This window comes from Manihot esculenta, chromosome 4 (assembly GCF_001659605.2).
Source record: "Manihot esculenta cultivar AM560-2 chromosome 4, M.esculenta_v8, whole genome shotgun sequence".
NCBI classification, from domain to species: domain Eukaryota; kingdom Viridiplantae; phylum Streptophyta; class Magnoliopsida; order Malpighiales; family Euphorbiaceae; genus Manihot; species Manihot esculenta.
In genome coordinates, this window is record NC_035164.2 from 5085454 (window position 1) to 5099853 (window position 14400).

The window sequence follows — 14400 nt, forward strand, 5'->3', positions numbered from 1 at the left end:
AATATTAATTACTATCAATGATATATAAAAAGATATAATAATCAAAAAATTATTGATATTAATAAAAAAAATTCTTTTAACAGTAATATTTATTGTTGTTATTAATAATATTTTAGCAGTAATCATAATTTTCTTGTAAAATATTTATGATTATAATTTTGTAACAATAGTGTTATTTATAATAGTAAATTTTATATTTGTAGCAGTAAAAATTTTCACTTTGAGTTTAGCATTTCTTGTAGTGCCAGTTATTTAAAGTCATTTGAAATCGTAAAATTGAAATTAAGTAAAAATAACTAAATAAATAAATACAGGAAATTAATATGTAAGAAATACCATAGATGTTGGTACAGTGCTTGAGATATGGTAAGGCTGTTAAGGGACCATCTAACTCTGGAGTCCCAGACTTTTGAGAAATCATTCTCTCCATTTCTGGGATATTTCCTGCAATAGCAGAGAATGTGGGGAGGGGGGACCTTTGATTCCTTGCTCTCTAATAAGCTTATTAGTTTTATAGCTCTCATGCTTCCACCACACAACATAACTAAACAAATAATGATGAAAAAACTCCATAAAATAAGAAAATCTTCAAGGGAAAGAGGGAAAACTATTTATTTTTATATTTTAAAGGATTAAAAATAATTTTTTATTTGATTAAATAAAATTCACAAAAAGAACTAAAGAGTGATAAACCTTTAACATTATATTAAAATAATAAATTATTTAACAAAATAAGTGACGTTTTAGAATAAGTTTCCTATTATTAATTTTTTTAAATAATATTTACTAATATCAACATAATTTAACTTCAATAATAGCTTAAATATTTTAAATTTGTTAAAATTAGTTGCAGTAGTGTTAAAATCAAAGTTAGGATCATGCATGGTTCCAAATATTTACATATTATATCTTTTATTTTTATAATAATGTAAAATAATAATCATCCAAATTAAATTATGAGTTGTTAAAATAAGATAAAATTATATATGTTCATTTGGATAATGTAGAAATATAATATTTTGTTTGTTGTTATATTTCAGGATAGAGATTACAACATATTTATACATGAGACCGTATCTAAACAGAAAGGAAAATCAAGCCTATAATTATACAATCCCTAAAATTAAGCAATTAACCCATCTATTAATATTTACTTCCTATATTAACCTATTTACTTCATACAACTTATAATACTCCCCTTTAAGTTGGAGTATAAATGTTAATAATGTCCAACTTGTTATATATATAATCAACTTGTCCCATACAACTTAGCAGACACCAAATTTGTGAATCAAACTTTTTCCAATAGTTGACGTATCCACAAAACTTCACAAACAGCTTTTGCCATGACTCGACATTCAGGTTCAGCACTAAAACGGGAGACCTCATTTTCTCAGCTTGGTAAAATGCCTTACACACATCATAAATACGGGAAATATTCCCTTCGCCGGAATATAGAAATTCTAAATACTCTATTAATTCTTTAACAAATTTAGAATGGATAATAAGACTAATCACCTCACTATGAATAGAATTTTGAATCTACAGAAACAAACGAGTATCATCCCTCATCCAATCTCTATGAGTTTCATCAGTAGAAGGATTCTTGGTAAGATGATCATTCATTTCAATATTTCGTAAATAAATACGGATATTCTTACTCCAATCCAAAAAATTAGATCTATTTAATTTGTATTCAGTGATTTTAGTCATTACAAGAATCACATTGGTTTTAACTTCAATTATAAAGACAACCAACTCAAAACAATCAAAATAAACAAAGTACCCGTGAACAGTAACCGATGAACATTACTCGTGAACAGTACCCGATGAACAGTACTCGTGAATAGTACTCGATGAACAGTAACAATACTCGTGAATAGTACTCTATGAATAGTAACAGTACTCGTGAATAGTACCCGATGAACAGTAACAGTACTCGTGAATAGTACTCTATGAACATTAACAGTACTCGTGAACAGTACCCGATGAACAATTCCTGTGAACAATTCCCGTGAACAATGCTCGATGAATAGAGCTCTAAGTCTCCAAATGTTACCCTTTATGGATAACCCAAATGAACAGTGCTGAGTCTTCAAATGTTACCCTTTATGGGTAACCCAAATGAACAGAACCCTAAATCTCAAAATATTATCCTTTATTGGTAATCCAAATGAACGGAGTCCTAAGTCTCCAAATGTTACCCTTGATGAGTAACCCAAATGAACAAGCCCTAAGTCTCCAAATGTTACCCTTTTATGGGTAACCTAAATAAATAAAACCCTAAGTCTCCAAAAGTTACCCTTTATGGGTAACCCAAATGAATAAAGCCCTACGCCTCCAAAAAACTTTAAATCTCTATTGGTGAGACTTTGATACCATGTAGAAATATAATATTTTGTTTGTTGTTATATTTCATGATAGAGATTACAACCTATTTATATACGAGACGGTATCTAAACAGGAAGGAAAATCAAGCCTATAATTATACAATCCCTAAAATTAAGCAACTGACCCATCTATCAATATTTACTTCTTATATTAACATATTTACTTCCTATAACCTATAACAGATTAAAATCGGTCCCTTATCCTTTTCTCTTTAAAAAAAAAATCTTTCTTTTCTCTCTCAAGATGGGTGGCAATTCACGAGCTGCTGCTAAGATTGCTATTAATGAGGGCAATATCATTTCTTGCGCTCCAGACAGTGGACAAAACATACCCTCTATGGTCAACGAAGTAGATCTCAATAATATGAACAATGAGAAATGTTTCAATACATCAAAAGGTTGCAAGCTACTCTCGAGCATTACAAAGCTTTGGGGAAGCATTATTTATGACTCCAGGGCAAGGAGGAAGCTTCCACTGATACCCTAAGAATTCGGATAGATGCAATCCAAGCGCAGTCCAAAGGAAAGGCCAAACTGAAGGATAAAGAGTCATCGGATGAGACTCCAAAGAACATTGACTGGAAGCTTATTCGAGCCGTGCAAAGGTACCAGAAGGAGTAAGAGAAAGACTAGGTACCAGAAGGAGTAAGAAGAATACTATAGTCTGGACAATGTTTCGCCCCTATTAGATTAGATCTTAGAAGAAATTTTCTTAACCAAGTTCAAACTGCCAAGTTTAGAGAAATAAGATGGAACATCAAATCTCAGAAGTCACATGAGAAAATCTCAGAAGTCACATGACAATCTTTAGGACGCCATACAGTTTCAAGTTATCAAAACTTCGTATTGTACCGAGTGTTTCTATTAACACGACTTTCGTATTATGCCGATTAATAAATTTACAATATTTATTAACATAAAATAAAAATCAAATGATCCTGTAACGAATTAAATTTAATATAAAATAAAATTAAAGAAAAAATTTGTTAAAAATATTTTTATATATCAAATAATTAATTTAATTTAATTTTAATAATTTTCACTTTAACTAATTTTCTGAATTAATTATTGATTTAATTAATGAATTAAATTGTAATTTTATTTTTTAATTTAATATTTTATAACTACCTATTCATATTTTATAACTTATGTAATAATAATTACTCATTCTATTCCATAATTTTTCAACATCTTTTTATTAATGAATTAATTTTTATTTTATTTTCTTTTTCTCTCTCATTAATTTTTTTTATTTCACGTATTATAATATTATTGAATTAATTGAATTATTGTACATAACCGTTGTATTGTAAAATCACGTATTATAATTACCCATAAAGCAGTTTTTGTTTACAAGAAATTATTTTTAATACTAAAGTACATGAACATATTGCATGAGAACTTATTACATGAAGCTCAACTTTCAAGCAAAGCACTCATATCTTTTGAATAAGGAGATTCACACCATGCTCAGGCTCCAAAAGCAGACCATAAGTAGGTGAGTGTCGATATTTAGGAGAGATAGTAAGTTTGAAATTAGAGAGTATGACAGCGAAAAACACTTTCAATTCTATTAAAGCCAAGTTCTGTCCAGGACACACTCGAGCTCCCAATCCAAAAGGTATATAGGCTTGTGAAGACTTGCAAGCTCCAGTAACTCCATTAGTGAACCTCTCAGGATTAAACACGTCTGCATCAGCTCCCCAATATTCAGGATTACGATGCAATGCTGGTAGCCATATCCAAATGTCCATTCCTTTTGGAACCTTCAACTCACCAAGCTTCACATTTTGCATTGCCTCTCTTGAAACCAATGTCACTCCTGGATAAAGCCTCAGAACCTCTTGGATCACCATTTTTAACTGCATGAAAAATACAAAAATCAATTAAAACTACGGATGCAGTGCAACTTCTCAATTTATATCTACTTATGTGAATGTATCTACCACTTTCATCTTGCTGAGCATATTGTAGTCTAGGAGCTGTTGTCCCTTACAAATCTCTAAAACTTCAAACCGAGCACGGTCTTGCCATTCAGGATGTGAAGCTAGTAACATGAAAGCCCAAATTGCTGCAACAGCAGGGGATTGGTACCCACCAAACATCATATTTTTGCAATTGTCAACTATGAACTCATCTTCTGTTAACTTTCCAAGCTCACCATTCTTGGAACCTTCAATGATAGCTTGTAATAAGTCCTGATGAGATGTAGATCCACTTCTCTCCTTAGCTATGTCCATTATCATTCCATGGATCTCTTTTGCTAATCTCCATGTTTTTCTTTTCCTTTCTATAGAAAAACTATAGAAATCAAAACTATTGATTGTATTGTTTTTGTACAATTTATTTGAAATGGGATGGTAGACACTCCGTCAAGAATTTTAACATTGAAACAGTATAATTGATATATCATCAGGAATTTAAATTAATATCGTTTAATTAAAATAAAATTATTGATATTCTATCAAGAGTTTTAACACTAAAAAAGAATAATTTATATTCCATCAAGAATTTAAATAAATATCGTTTGATTAAAATGAAATTCAGAAAGAATAAAAACCAAAATTTTTTATAAAATTCTCAAAAATTTTCAAATCTCCAACAGACAAAAAAAAATATTTATAATAACAAAAATTTCTAGTGAAAATTTATGAAAAATTTAAAAATAATTAAAATGCAAAGTTAACTTTTAAATGATAGAATTTGGGTATGTGGCCTTTCATGGCATGTCAGTCTTGATTTTTTTTTTTTTTAAAGCTATTACGAGTCTCCAACAAACATCATAAGTTAAACACATTTCTTTGTCACTTGAGTTCAGTCTAAATCTTCTATAAAATTTAAGTCTAATTACTCTGCCTCATGAATTTTAGATATTATTAAATGTGAATTTTTTAAAAACATTAAATTTTAGATATTATTAAATTTTTTCTGTATACATTGAATTTTATTAATTTTTTTATTAAATCGAATCGAATTAAATTAAAAAATTAATTTTAAAAAGTATTAAAATCAAACCCAACCAAACCATAAATATATAAATTCAAAAACAAGATAGGATTTGTAAAGCTATAGCCATAAATAAATTCAAAAGCAAACAAAAAAAGAAAAATGCTAGCGAAATAAAAGGCTACAGTGCTCACCATGAGTTTGTTAGGAGGTGTTTTGATATTTTCGAGCCGTGTGGGGTCAACGTAAGACTTCCTGTGTTTGGATAGAATACCATCTCAATAATTTGACATGATGTGTTTAGCTCTGTAATTTTTTTTAAATTTCTATGATCTACGTTTCTCCCTCATTTAATTCATGATATTCTATTATGACGATTGACAAAGACTTTCTTTTTGACGATTGACAAAGACTTTCTTTTTGACGATTGACGAAGGTAGGACGGACTGTCAAGTGAGCAAATGAAGTTTGCAAGGAGCTTACAAGGATTAGAAAAATTTTCAGAAATTTACTAGGGCTAGAAAATGCACGGAATCTCAGTAGGGCTGGAAAAAGCCAAGGAGCTCATTAAAGCTAAAAAATGCTCAGAAACTTATCGAGACAAAAAAATGTCCGGAAGCTCAATATGGCTGGAAAAGGCCAAGGGCTCGTCAGGGCTAGAAAAATGTCTGGAAACTTGTCGGAGCTTGAAAATTCTCGGAAGCTCATTAGAGCTGGAAAAATACACGGAAACTCGTTAGGACTATTGAAGGTCAGAAAGGTCGTTAGGGCTATGTAAAAATAAGGAGCTCGAAAATGCTCAAAAACTTTGTCATGGTTGAAAAAATTCATGAGAACCCGTCAAACGGTAAGGAAGACTGTCAAGGCTATAAAAAGTCAAGGAGATCGTTAGGGCTGAGAAAATGCTTGGAAATTTGTCAAGGCTAAAAAAATACACGGAAGCTCATCAGGGCTGTAAAAGGACTCGTGGACTCAGCTCGTTTCCAAGTTCATGAGTAGGGTCTTAAACAATCACATTAAATAAGCTGATATTAATATTATAAGAGAAAAAATTGGTCGTAAATTATTCAAAATTAAATTTGATAAAAAAACCAACCAGTTTAAATTCATTTGCTAAACGAATCAAACTTGAACTTATTAATACTCGGTTCAAGTTCGAAATGAATAAAATTTGAGTTCAAAAAATTTTAACAAATCAAATTTAAATAGAAGAAATCTCATTTTTGCCCTTAAACTTTATGGCATGTCCAAATAAATCCAAAATCAAGTTTTGACTTGATTAATTCAAACTTTTTTGTTTAAGTTCAAATATGCCATTTTTGCTTGAAAAAATTTTTAAAAAATATATTTTTTTTCAAAATTTTTATTATTAAAATATTAATTATGTCACACCCATTCTCTAATCTGCATATGATTCAAAAAACTGATAGAATTCCCCCTAATATTTATACATATGAATACATATAACCTGCTATAAGTTGAAAATATTAAACATATAAAAGAGGACTGATAGCGGGACTAGTCAATTCATAATATATATACAATAAACAAAATACATTCATCACTTGGATTTACAATCTATACATAATCTTCCAAATTTACAAAAAGAAGTGACAAGAGACTTAGGATTGGTCCGACCTCCTCTAGACTCTGAGTGGACGAGGTGGAAGGAAGGACAAAACTAGGAAGTGTAGATTTCTACGAGTAGATCACGAAAAATGATCTGAAATATTAAAAGTATGAGGGGTGAGTACAAAATACTCAGTGAGCAGATAAATAAATAAAAAAGGGGAAAAGATAACGTTTAGGTACTTAATGGAACCAAATATTTAGCTAAAATAAGTCAGCTGAATAAATACAATTTAATTCAATTAATACAAATAAACTGTGAAAAATAGAATTCGCATACACTCATAATATGTTCCTTGTAGATAATGTTGGCATCTCAGGTGTGATAAAATAAAGACGGCCTGAGAGCAATGCTGGCATCTTAGGCTCTATGATGACAATTTTAGCCCAAGAGTTAATAAAATACTGGTCATACACATGTGCAGAGTTACCCCAAAGGGTAACCACCTGACATACGCCTCAAAGGCTGTCTGCATATCAAGCGCTGTCTCAAAGACAGTATAAATATATATTATGCTGAAAATAAATCACTTGTCATCAAGGTGTTATCTATTCGGTGCATATACAAAGTGTAATAGGCTATTTATTCAGCTGTGCTTTAAATTCAATTTTCATTCATTCAATAAATATAAATTATCGTTATCATTTTCCAACTTAAATAAACAAAATAACATATATGAATATATATATATATATATATATATTTAAGAAAAGTATTAATGTTATATATTTATCCACTCACCAGTACTGGGAACAAAATAACTTAGGTCGTAGAAGCACTCCTATGATCTATCCTGGAAGCTGGATCCTCTCCTAAAATTAAAAAGAAAAATAATATATCAAATAATAAATAAATATTCTAGGATGGAAATATAAAATGTAAAATATAAAATTTTAAATATATTTTTATATATAATTTTAAGAAAAATTCGGTAATATTTCGGTATAGTTAGACCTCCAAAAATTATATAAACTTAACAAAAATACACAATAAACCATAAATATTATATAGGACAACCTATGAAAAATCATTAATCTAAAAAGAAATATGAAATCTCATTAATTGAGTTTAACTAAAACTTATTCCTCTTTTTATTCTCAAATCACTAAAAATCACTGTTTAATGGTAGAAAAAATAAATTATATCATAATAATTTGAATAAAAGGAATAAAATTTACCTACCGAATTTTGGAGCTGGAAGAAATTATTGAATTTCTGAACATTTAAAATAGAATGTAACTGAGAATTTTAAAAGTTTATGGGTTGATTGAGTTGAGGGTAAGGAGATTTGAGTTAAAGAAAGGGAAACATTTTTTTTTTTAAACAAAACAGAGAAGTGCTCTGCTTGCTACTGCTTCTGCTTCTGCTTCTGCTCTTTTGTTTTTTTTTTTTCCTTCGCGATAATGAAGGCTCTGGAAGAAACCAGAGCCTTTAATGTTTTAATTTATTATTATTTTTTTTTTTTTATTTTGTTTTAAAATATATATATATATATGAGTCATGAGCCTTCCTCTTTTTTTTCTAAAAGGGCCGGGTATAATAAATTATATATTTATAAATATTTAATTATTTATGAAGTCTAAAAGGGCCGGGTATAGTTGACTCTATTTTATATGAATAAATTTATAAAAATTTAACTCTATTTATTTTTTTATAATTTTATTAAATTTATGTAAAAAATATTAATATTATAAGAATTTATATAATATAAGATAACTTAAAAAACAAAATAATCACATCAAATTTATACACACTATTACCACATGTCTTAATTTGATGAAAAGGACAAATCACATTAAAACGACCTTTTTACATGTGGTACCCTCTTATCACTGGTGTTTCATGTCATAATTAAGAATCACCAATCCACGTTGAGAAGAAAATAAAGAACTTTTCTTCTTTTTTTTTTTTTGAAAAAATCTCTTATTATTATTAAGGGAGATTTATAATTTAGTCCTTGAATATTGCTATTATTAACAAGTCAGTCCCTGTATTTTTAGAAACCTATTAAAACGTCCTTATATTTTCTTTCCGTCAACGAAATAGTGCTTCCGTCATTTTTTCCGTTAAAATTAGATAAAGGAGGAGAGAGAAAAATTTTAAAATCCAATTTTACCCTCAAATAAAACCTCTTATTTACTCCTTGAATATTGCTATTATTAACAAGTCAGTCCCTACATTTTCAGAAATCTATTAAAACGTCCTTATCTTTTCTCACATCTATTAATATGTCCTTATTGTTTCTTTCCATCAACAAAATAGTCCCTCCTCCTCTTCCTCCAAAAAGAAGAAGATGATGATGATGATGAAGGAGAAGGAGAAGGAGAAGAAGAAGAAGAAGAAGAAGAAGGAGAAGGAGAAGGAGAAGGAGAAGAGGAAGAAGAAGAAGAAGACGAAGAAGGAGAAGGACAAGAGGAAGAAGAAGAAGAAGAAGAAGAAGGAGGAGGAGGAGAAGGAGAAGAAGAAGAAGAAAAAGAAGAAAAAAAAGAAGAAGAAGAAGAAGAAGGAGGAGGAGAAGGAGAAGAAGAAGAAGAAAAAGAAGAAAAAGAAGAAGAAGAAGAAGAAGAAGGAGGAGGAGGAGAAGGAGAAGAAGAAGAAGAAAAAGAAGAAAAAAGAAGAAGAAGGAGAAGAAAAAGAAGCAGAAGCCGAAGAAGCAGAAGAAGCAGAAGCAAAAGAAAAAGAAGAAGAAAAAAAGCAGAAGCAGAAGAAGCAAGAAGAATTGATGAAGAAGAAAATGAAGGAGGAGGAGGAGGAGGAGGGTAATTTGGTCTTTTACTATATTGTTAACGGTAAAAATAGACAGAAGGACTATTTTGTTGATGGAGAGAAAAGATAAGGATGTTTTAATAGGTTTCTAAAAATACAGGGACTGATTTATTAATAATGGCAATACTTAAAGATTAAATTGTAAATCTCCCTATTATTAATGGCCACCTCTCTTCAAAAAAGTTAAAGAATATAATTATCCAGTGAAATGTCCATGGAATCAATGGTGACGAATATATGTACATGTGGTACTCATTCTATTCTATAATTTTTCTACCTCTTTTTATTAATGGATTAATTTTTATTTTACTTTCTTTTTCTTTTTTTTGAAATAGGGGTTGGGGGAGTCGAACCTTAAACCTCTCAAGGCTACAAGGATGCACTTTCCACCAGGCTAAGTCTCAAAGTGCTTTTACTTTCTTTTTATCTCTCATTAATTTTTTTTATTTCACGTATTATAATATTATTGAATTAAATGAATTATTGTACATAACCGTTGTATTGTAAAATCACTTCCTCTTAAGATAGGATTAACCATAAAGCAGTTTTTCTTTACAAGAAATTATTTTTAATACTAAAGTACATGAACATATTGCATGAGAACTTATTACACGAAGCTAGTCTCATATACATATTGCATGAGAACTTATTACACGAAGCTAGTCTCATATACATATTGCATGAGAACTTATTACATGAAGCTCAACTTTCAAGCAAAGCACTCATATCTTTTGAATAAGGAGATTCACACCATGCTCAGGCTCCAAAAGCAGACCATAAGTAGGTGAGTGTCGATATTTAGGAGAGATAGTAAGTTTGAAATTAGAGAGTATGACAGCAAAAAACACTTTCAATTCTATTAAAGCCAAGTTCTGTCCAGGACACACTCGAGCTCCCAATCCAAAAGGTATATAGGCTTGTGAAGACTTGCAAGCTCCAGTAACTCCATTAGTGAACCTCTCAGGATTAAACACGTCTGCATCAGCTCCCCAATATTCAGGATTACGATGCAATGCTGGTAGCCATATCCAAATGTCCATTCCTTTTGGAACCTTCAATTCACCAAGCTTCACATTTTGCATTGCCTCTCTTGAAACCAATGTCACTCCTGGATAAAGCCTCAGAACCTCTTGGATCACCATTTTTAACTGCATGAAAAACACAAAAATCAGTTAAAAATACGGATGCAGTGCAACTTCTCAATTTATATCTATTTATGTGAATGTATCTACCACTTTCATCTTGCTGAGCATATTGTAGTCTAGGAGCTGTTGTCCCTTACAAATCTCTAAAACTTCAAACCGAGCACGGTCTTGCCATTCAGGATGTGAAGCTAGTAACATTAAACCCCAAATTGCTGCAACAGCCGGGGATTGGTACCCACCAAACATCATATTTTTGCAATTGTCAACTATGAACTCATCTTCTGTTAACTTTCCAAGCTCACCATTCTTGGATCCTTCAATGATAGCTTGTAATAAGTCCTGATGAGATGTAGATCCACTTCTCTCCTTAGCTATGTCCATTATCATTCCATGGATCTCTTTTGCTAATCTCCATGTTTTTCTATTCCTTTCTATAGGAAGAAATCTTATTCATAAACGTAACAATGAGTATTAGTCGTGCAAGTGATTTAGATAAAACTAAACTAAAAAGGTGAAGGATATACATACCTTAGTAAAGGAATCCCAAGAGTTGTGGTTTCACCCATAGCCTTGAGGAGTTCATGACACTTGGAAAATACTTTAATTCCTTTATGATGATCACTTCCAAATATTATTTTTGAGGCAATATAAGTAGTGAAAATTCTCGCATGCTCATCCACCACTATATCAACCATCCCACCCTCACCTTCTCTATCTATTATCTTCTCCCATGCTTTAACTACCATACTACCAGATTCGACCATCAGATTCACCATATCCTGTATATAATAAATATTATTTTTTATTAAAGCAAATAATTTTAATTAGCCTTACAAATTAAATCCATAAATTTAATTACCTTAACCTTGTGCATGTAGAGTTGAGGGGCAATGGTCTTTCTTTGATGATGCCAAACATCACCGTTTGCAGTATTAAGGCCCTTGCCTAATAGAACTCCTCTGTCATTTTGTAAATAAGCAGGTTTTCCAAGTTCAAATGATGTGAACAGATTTATTTCTCTCACTATGCTCAGATTATTCACGTACAACAATTGTATTCCACCAAGTGCAAACTTGAATAACTTACCTGTCGTATATGATGAACATAACTAGGAGTTAACGAATGAGAATTGATTTAGAGTCTGTCTGAAATCTTAAAAATGTTAATAAAAACAAAATATATATGAAAAAGGGGAAATTTATATGTATGAAATACCATAGTTTTTGGCCCAATGCTTGAGATAGGGTAAGACAATTAAGGGACCATCGATCTGTGGAGTTTCAGAATTTTGAGAAACCATTCTCTCCATTTCTGGTATGTTTCCCAACAGCAGAGAAGGTGGAGGACCTTTGATTCCTTGCTCTCTAATAAGCTTATTAGTTTTATAGCTCTCATGCTTCCACCACGCAACATAACATAAACAAATGACGAGAAAACTCCATAAAAGAAACATCATAGACTGAAGCGTTGATAGAAATTTACACCCCATTTGTATTGCTGGATTCATGGACGTGGCTCTTTAAATAGACATTCACATGCATGACATTATCTCCAAGTGATAAATACCTCACCTATCATATCATCTGCATGTGATAAATGTTTACTATAAATAAATAAAGAAAAAAAAATTAGCTTATTTATATATAACAAAATTATGAAACAATTTGTTTTTCTTTAATTATTAAAAATTTAAATCTTTTTTATTTCTGTTTATTTTTATTTTTACTTTTAATCTAAGCTGTACTGAAAATAAAATATTTTTAGTTGCAATTAGCCATCCACGATCAGTTATGAGCCATAAGTGACAGCTATTAATTATTAACTATATTTATATAAAATAGTTGTTTTGGATTTGGTTGTAAATCTATGATCTCCTTTAGTTTTGAGGGCATTTGTTTAGTGCATGTGTAATTTATTTGCTTTGACTGTAGGGTGGTTTATTTTCTAATTTGCTTTGTTGCATGGTGACGCGTGTTTTTTCTTTTTTTTTTTTATAAGCAAAAATTTTTATTGAAATAAGAATCAGGAAAAAATTTAATATGATCATTGAAAACTATCTTCTCAAACCCTTACTCAGCTTAGATCAATAGTATACTAAGTGAAAAAAACTTAAGGAATACAGAAAGAAAAAAAAATAAAGAAAAAAGCACTCAAATTAGAAAGTGCCTACAAAGTCTTCAACCCAATCAAGTTTCTTAGCAAGACGATCAGCTACAACGTTAGGAGATTAACCCAAGAATTTGCATTGAGTGCAAAGAGTGACAACAGATCAAGAATCTTAAAAATGGCTTTTAATTCAGCAACATTGGACTCTTCAACCCCTACCGGAAATGAGAAGATGCAAAGTATAATATCCGGCTAAACTATGCTATCATAACTCTAACTTTTCGACGGAATCTCCGTTAGAATATAAAATCTCAAAATCGAAAACTTTGAAAGGGTAAAATTGATTTTTATAAAATGAATTTAAAAGATTTTAAAATGTGAAAAAAAATTTTTCAAATCATTAAGGTTCGGCCGCCGAACCTCTCAAATTTAGCCGCCGAATACAAGCTGGCAGACCCAACTATAAAAGACCTCCAACTCGATTTTGAGAAGAGTTTTTCTCTCTTCGTTTGGGCAAAGGTGAGCCTAAAACCTCTTGATGATTTTTGCTTTGACCTTTCTTTAAATCCTCTATAAATTCATGAGTTTTACATTTATTTTGAAGAATCAAATTTGATTTTCATGTTTTAGCTTTTGGGATCCTCAGAGCTCATCTCTTCTTCTCCTCTGAATTTCTCCTTGTTGTTGTAGTTGTGTTTCTTTCAAGAGGTAAGTTTGTTTTTCTCTAAACTCATTGTTCTTAGGCTAGATATGAGTTGTGTATAGTTTGAGTTGTTGGAATGAGAATGCATGTAATGATTTATGTCTTTTTCCCTTTTTGTTTTGAATCTTGAATGTTGATGTGCTAAATTACTTGCATGTGGGTTTTTTTGAAATCTTCTAGCTGTTTAGAGGCTCCTAGATTGTTGTGGAATATTTTTAAGCTTTTGCTTGTAAGTTTGAAAGCCTTTTGAGGGCTGTTGGTGGAGGTTGAATCGGATTCTACATTGCAGAAGAATCTAAATTTGGCCGCCGAACATGCTTGTGAAGGCTGCCTTTTGACCATCTAACCTGCCTCCGAAGATTTGATCTTCGAATCTATAAGGGAATTTTAGGCCATTAAACCTGCCACTAAAAGTCCCCTATCCAGTCTCGTTTTCTACATGTTTTCTTATATGCTTTTAGGGTTTCTTAGGGTAGTGTCAAATATTGTAAAAGTTATATTTGGTCCCTCATTTAAGTCCATTGGTATAGGATTAGACTTGGGAGACCGTAAAGGCTTATAGTGAGATAACTGATTCAGAGCTAAGCTTGCATCAGTCAGAGGTGAGTAAAACTAAACCAAACTATTATTTTAAAGAAATCAAATATTTTAAACATGCTCATGCATTGCGAATGCCATGTGTATATGATTAGGTTGTTTTGCATTAGAATTTAC

The 14400-nt window shown here is 30.9% G+C and overlaps 2 protein-coding genes across 4 annotated transcripts; both read right to left on the reverse strand.

Annotated features, from left to right (window-relative positions):
* Positions 1-3739: 3739 nt before the first annotated feature.
* On the reverse strand, positions 3740-4667 carry LOC122723513 (cytochrome P450 714C2-like). Its single transcript, XM_043955827.1, has 2 exons — positions 4337-4667; positions 3740-4252 (listed from the first exon to the last, which is right to left on the reverse strand). The coding sequence occupies exons 1-2, from the start codon at positions 4634-4636 to the stop codon at positions 3827-3829; spliced, it is 726 nt and encodes a 241-aa protein (XP_043811762.1). The 5' UTR covers positions 4637-4667; the 3' UTR covers positions 3740-3826.
* A 5569-nt stretch (positions 4668-10236) lies between these two features.
* On the reverse strand, positions 10237-12381 carry LOC110613005 (cytochrome P450 714C2). Of its 3 annotated transcripts, none has more exons than XM_021753904.2 (6): positions 12093-12381; positions 11743-11963; positions 11406-11656; positions 10965-11322; positions 10420-10880; positions 10237-10335 (listed from the first exon to the last, which is right to left on the reverse strand). In XM_021753904.2, exons 1-5 carry the CDS (start codon positions 12364-12366, stop codon positions 10455-10457), a joined length of 1530 nt encoding a protein of 509 aa, XP_021609596.1. In that variant the 5' UTR covers positions 12367-12381; the 3' UTR covers positions 10237-10335; positions 10420-10454. The 3 variants fall into 3 exon arrangements, with proteins under 3 accessions (XP_021609596.1, XP_021609597.1, XP_043811768.1); XM_021753905.2 differs by having other exon boundaries at positions 11737-11985; positions 12093-12166; XM_043955833.1 differs by having other exon boundaries at positions 10238-10335; positions 11737-11963; positions 12093-12359.
* Between the last annotated feature and the right edge of the window lie 2019 nt (positions 12382-14400).

What these genes read in the sequence shown, in the direction of transcription:
- LOC122723513 (XM_043955827.1), bottom strand. Translation starts at nt 4,636, where the DNA reads ATGATAATGGACATAGCTAAGGAGAGAAGTGGATCTACATCTCATCAG. An exon ending in TGCTCAGCAAGATGAAAGTG is followed by an intron (nt 4,253 to 4,336) that starts GTAGATACATTC and finishes TTTTTCATGCAG; the next exon opens with TTAAAAATGGTGATCCAAGA.
- LOC110613005 (XM_021753904.2), bottom strand. Translation starts at nt 12,366, where the DNA reads ATGGGGTGTAAATTTCTATCAACGCTTCAGTCTATGATGTTTCTTTTA. An exon ending in GCATTGGGCCAAAAACTATG is followed by an intron (nt 11,964 to 12,092) that starts GTATTTCATACA and finishes CATATACGACAG; the next exon opens with GTAAGTTATTCAAGTTTGCA. An exon ending in CTCAACTCTACATGCACAAG is followed by an intron (nt 11,657 to 11,742) that starts GTTAAGGTAATT and finishes TATTATATACAG; the next exon opens with GATATGGTGAATCTGATGGT.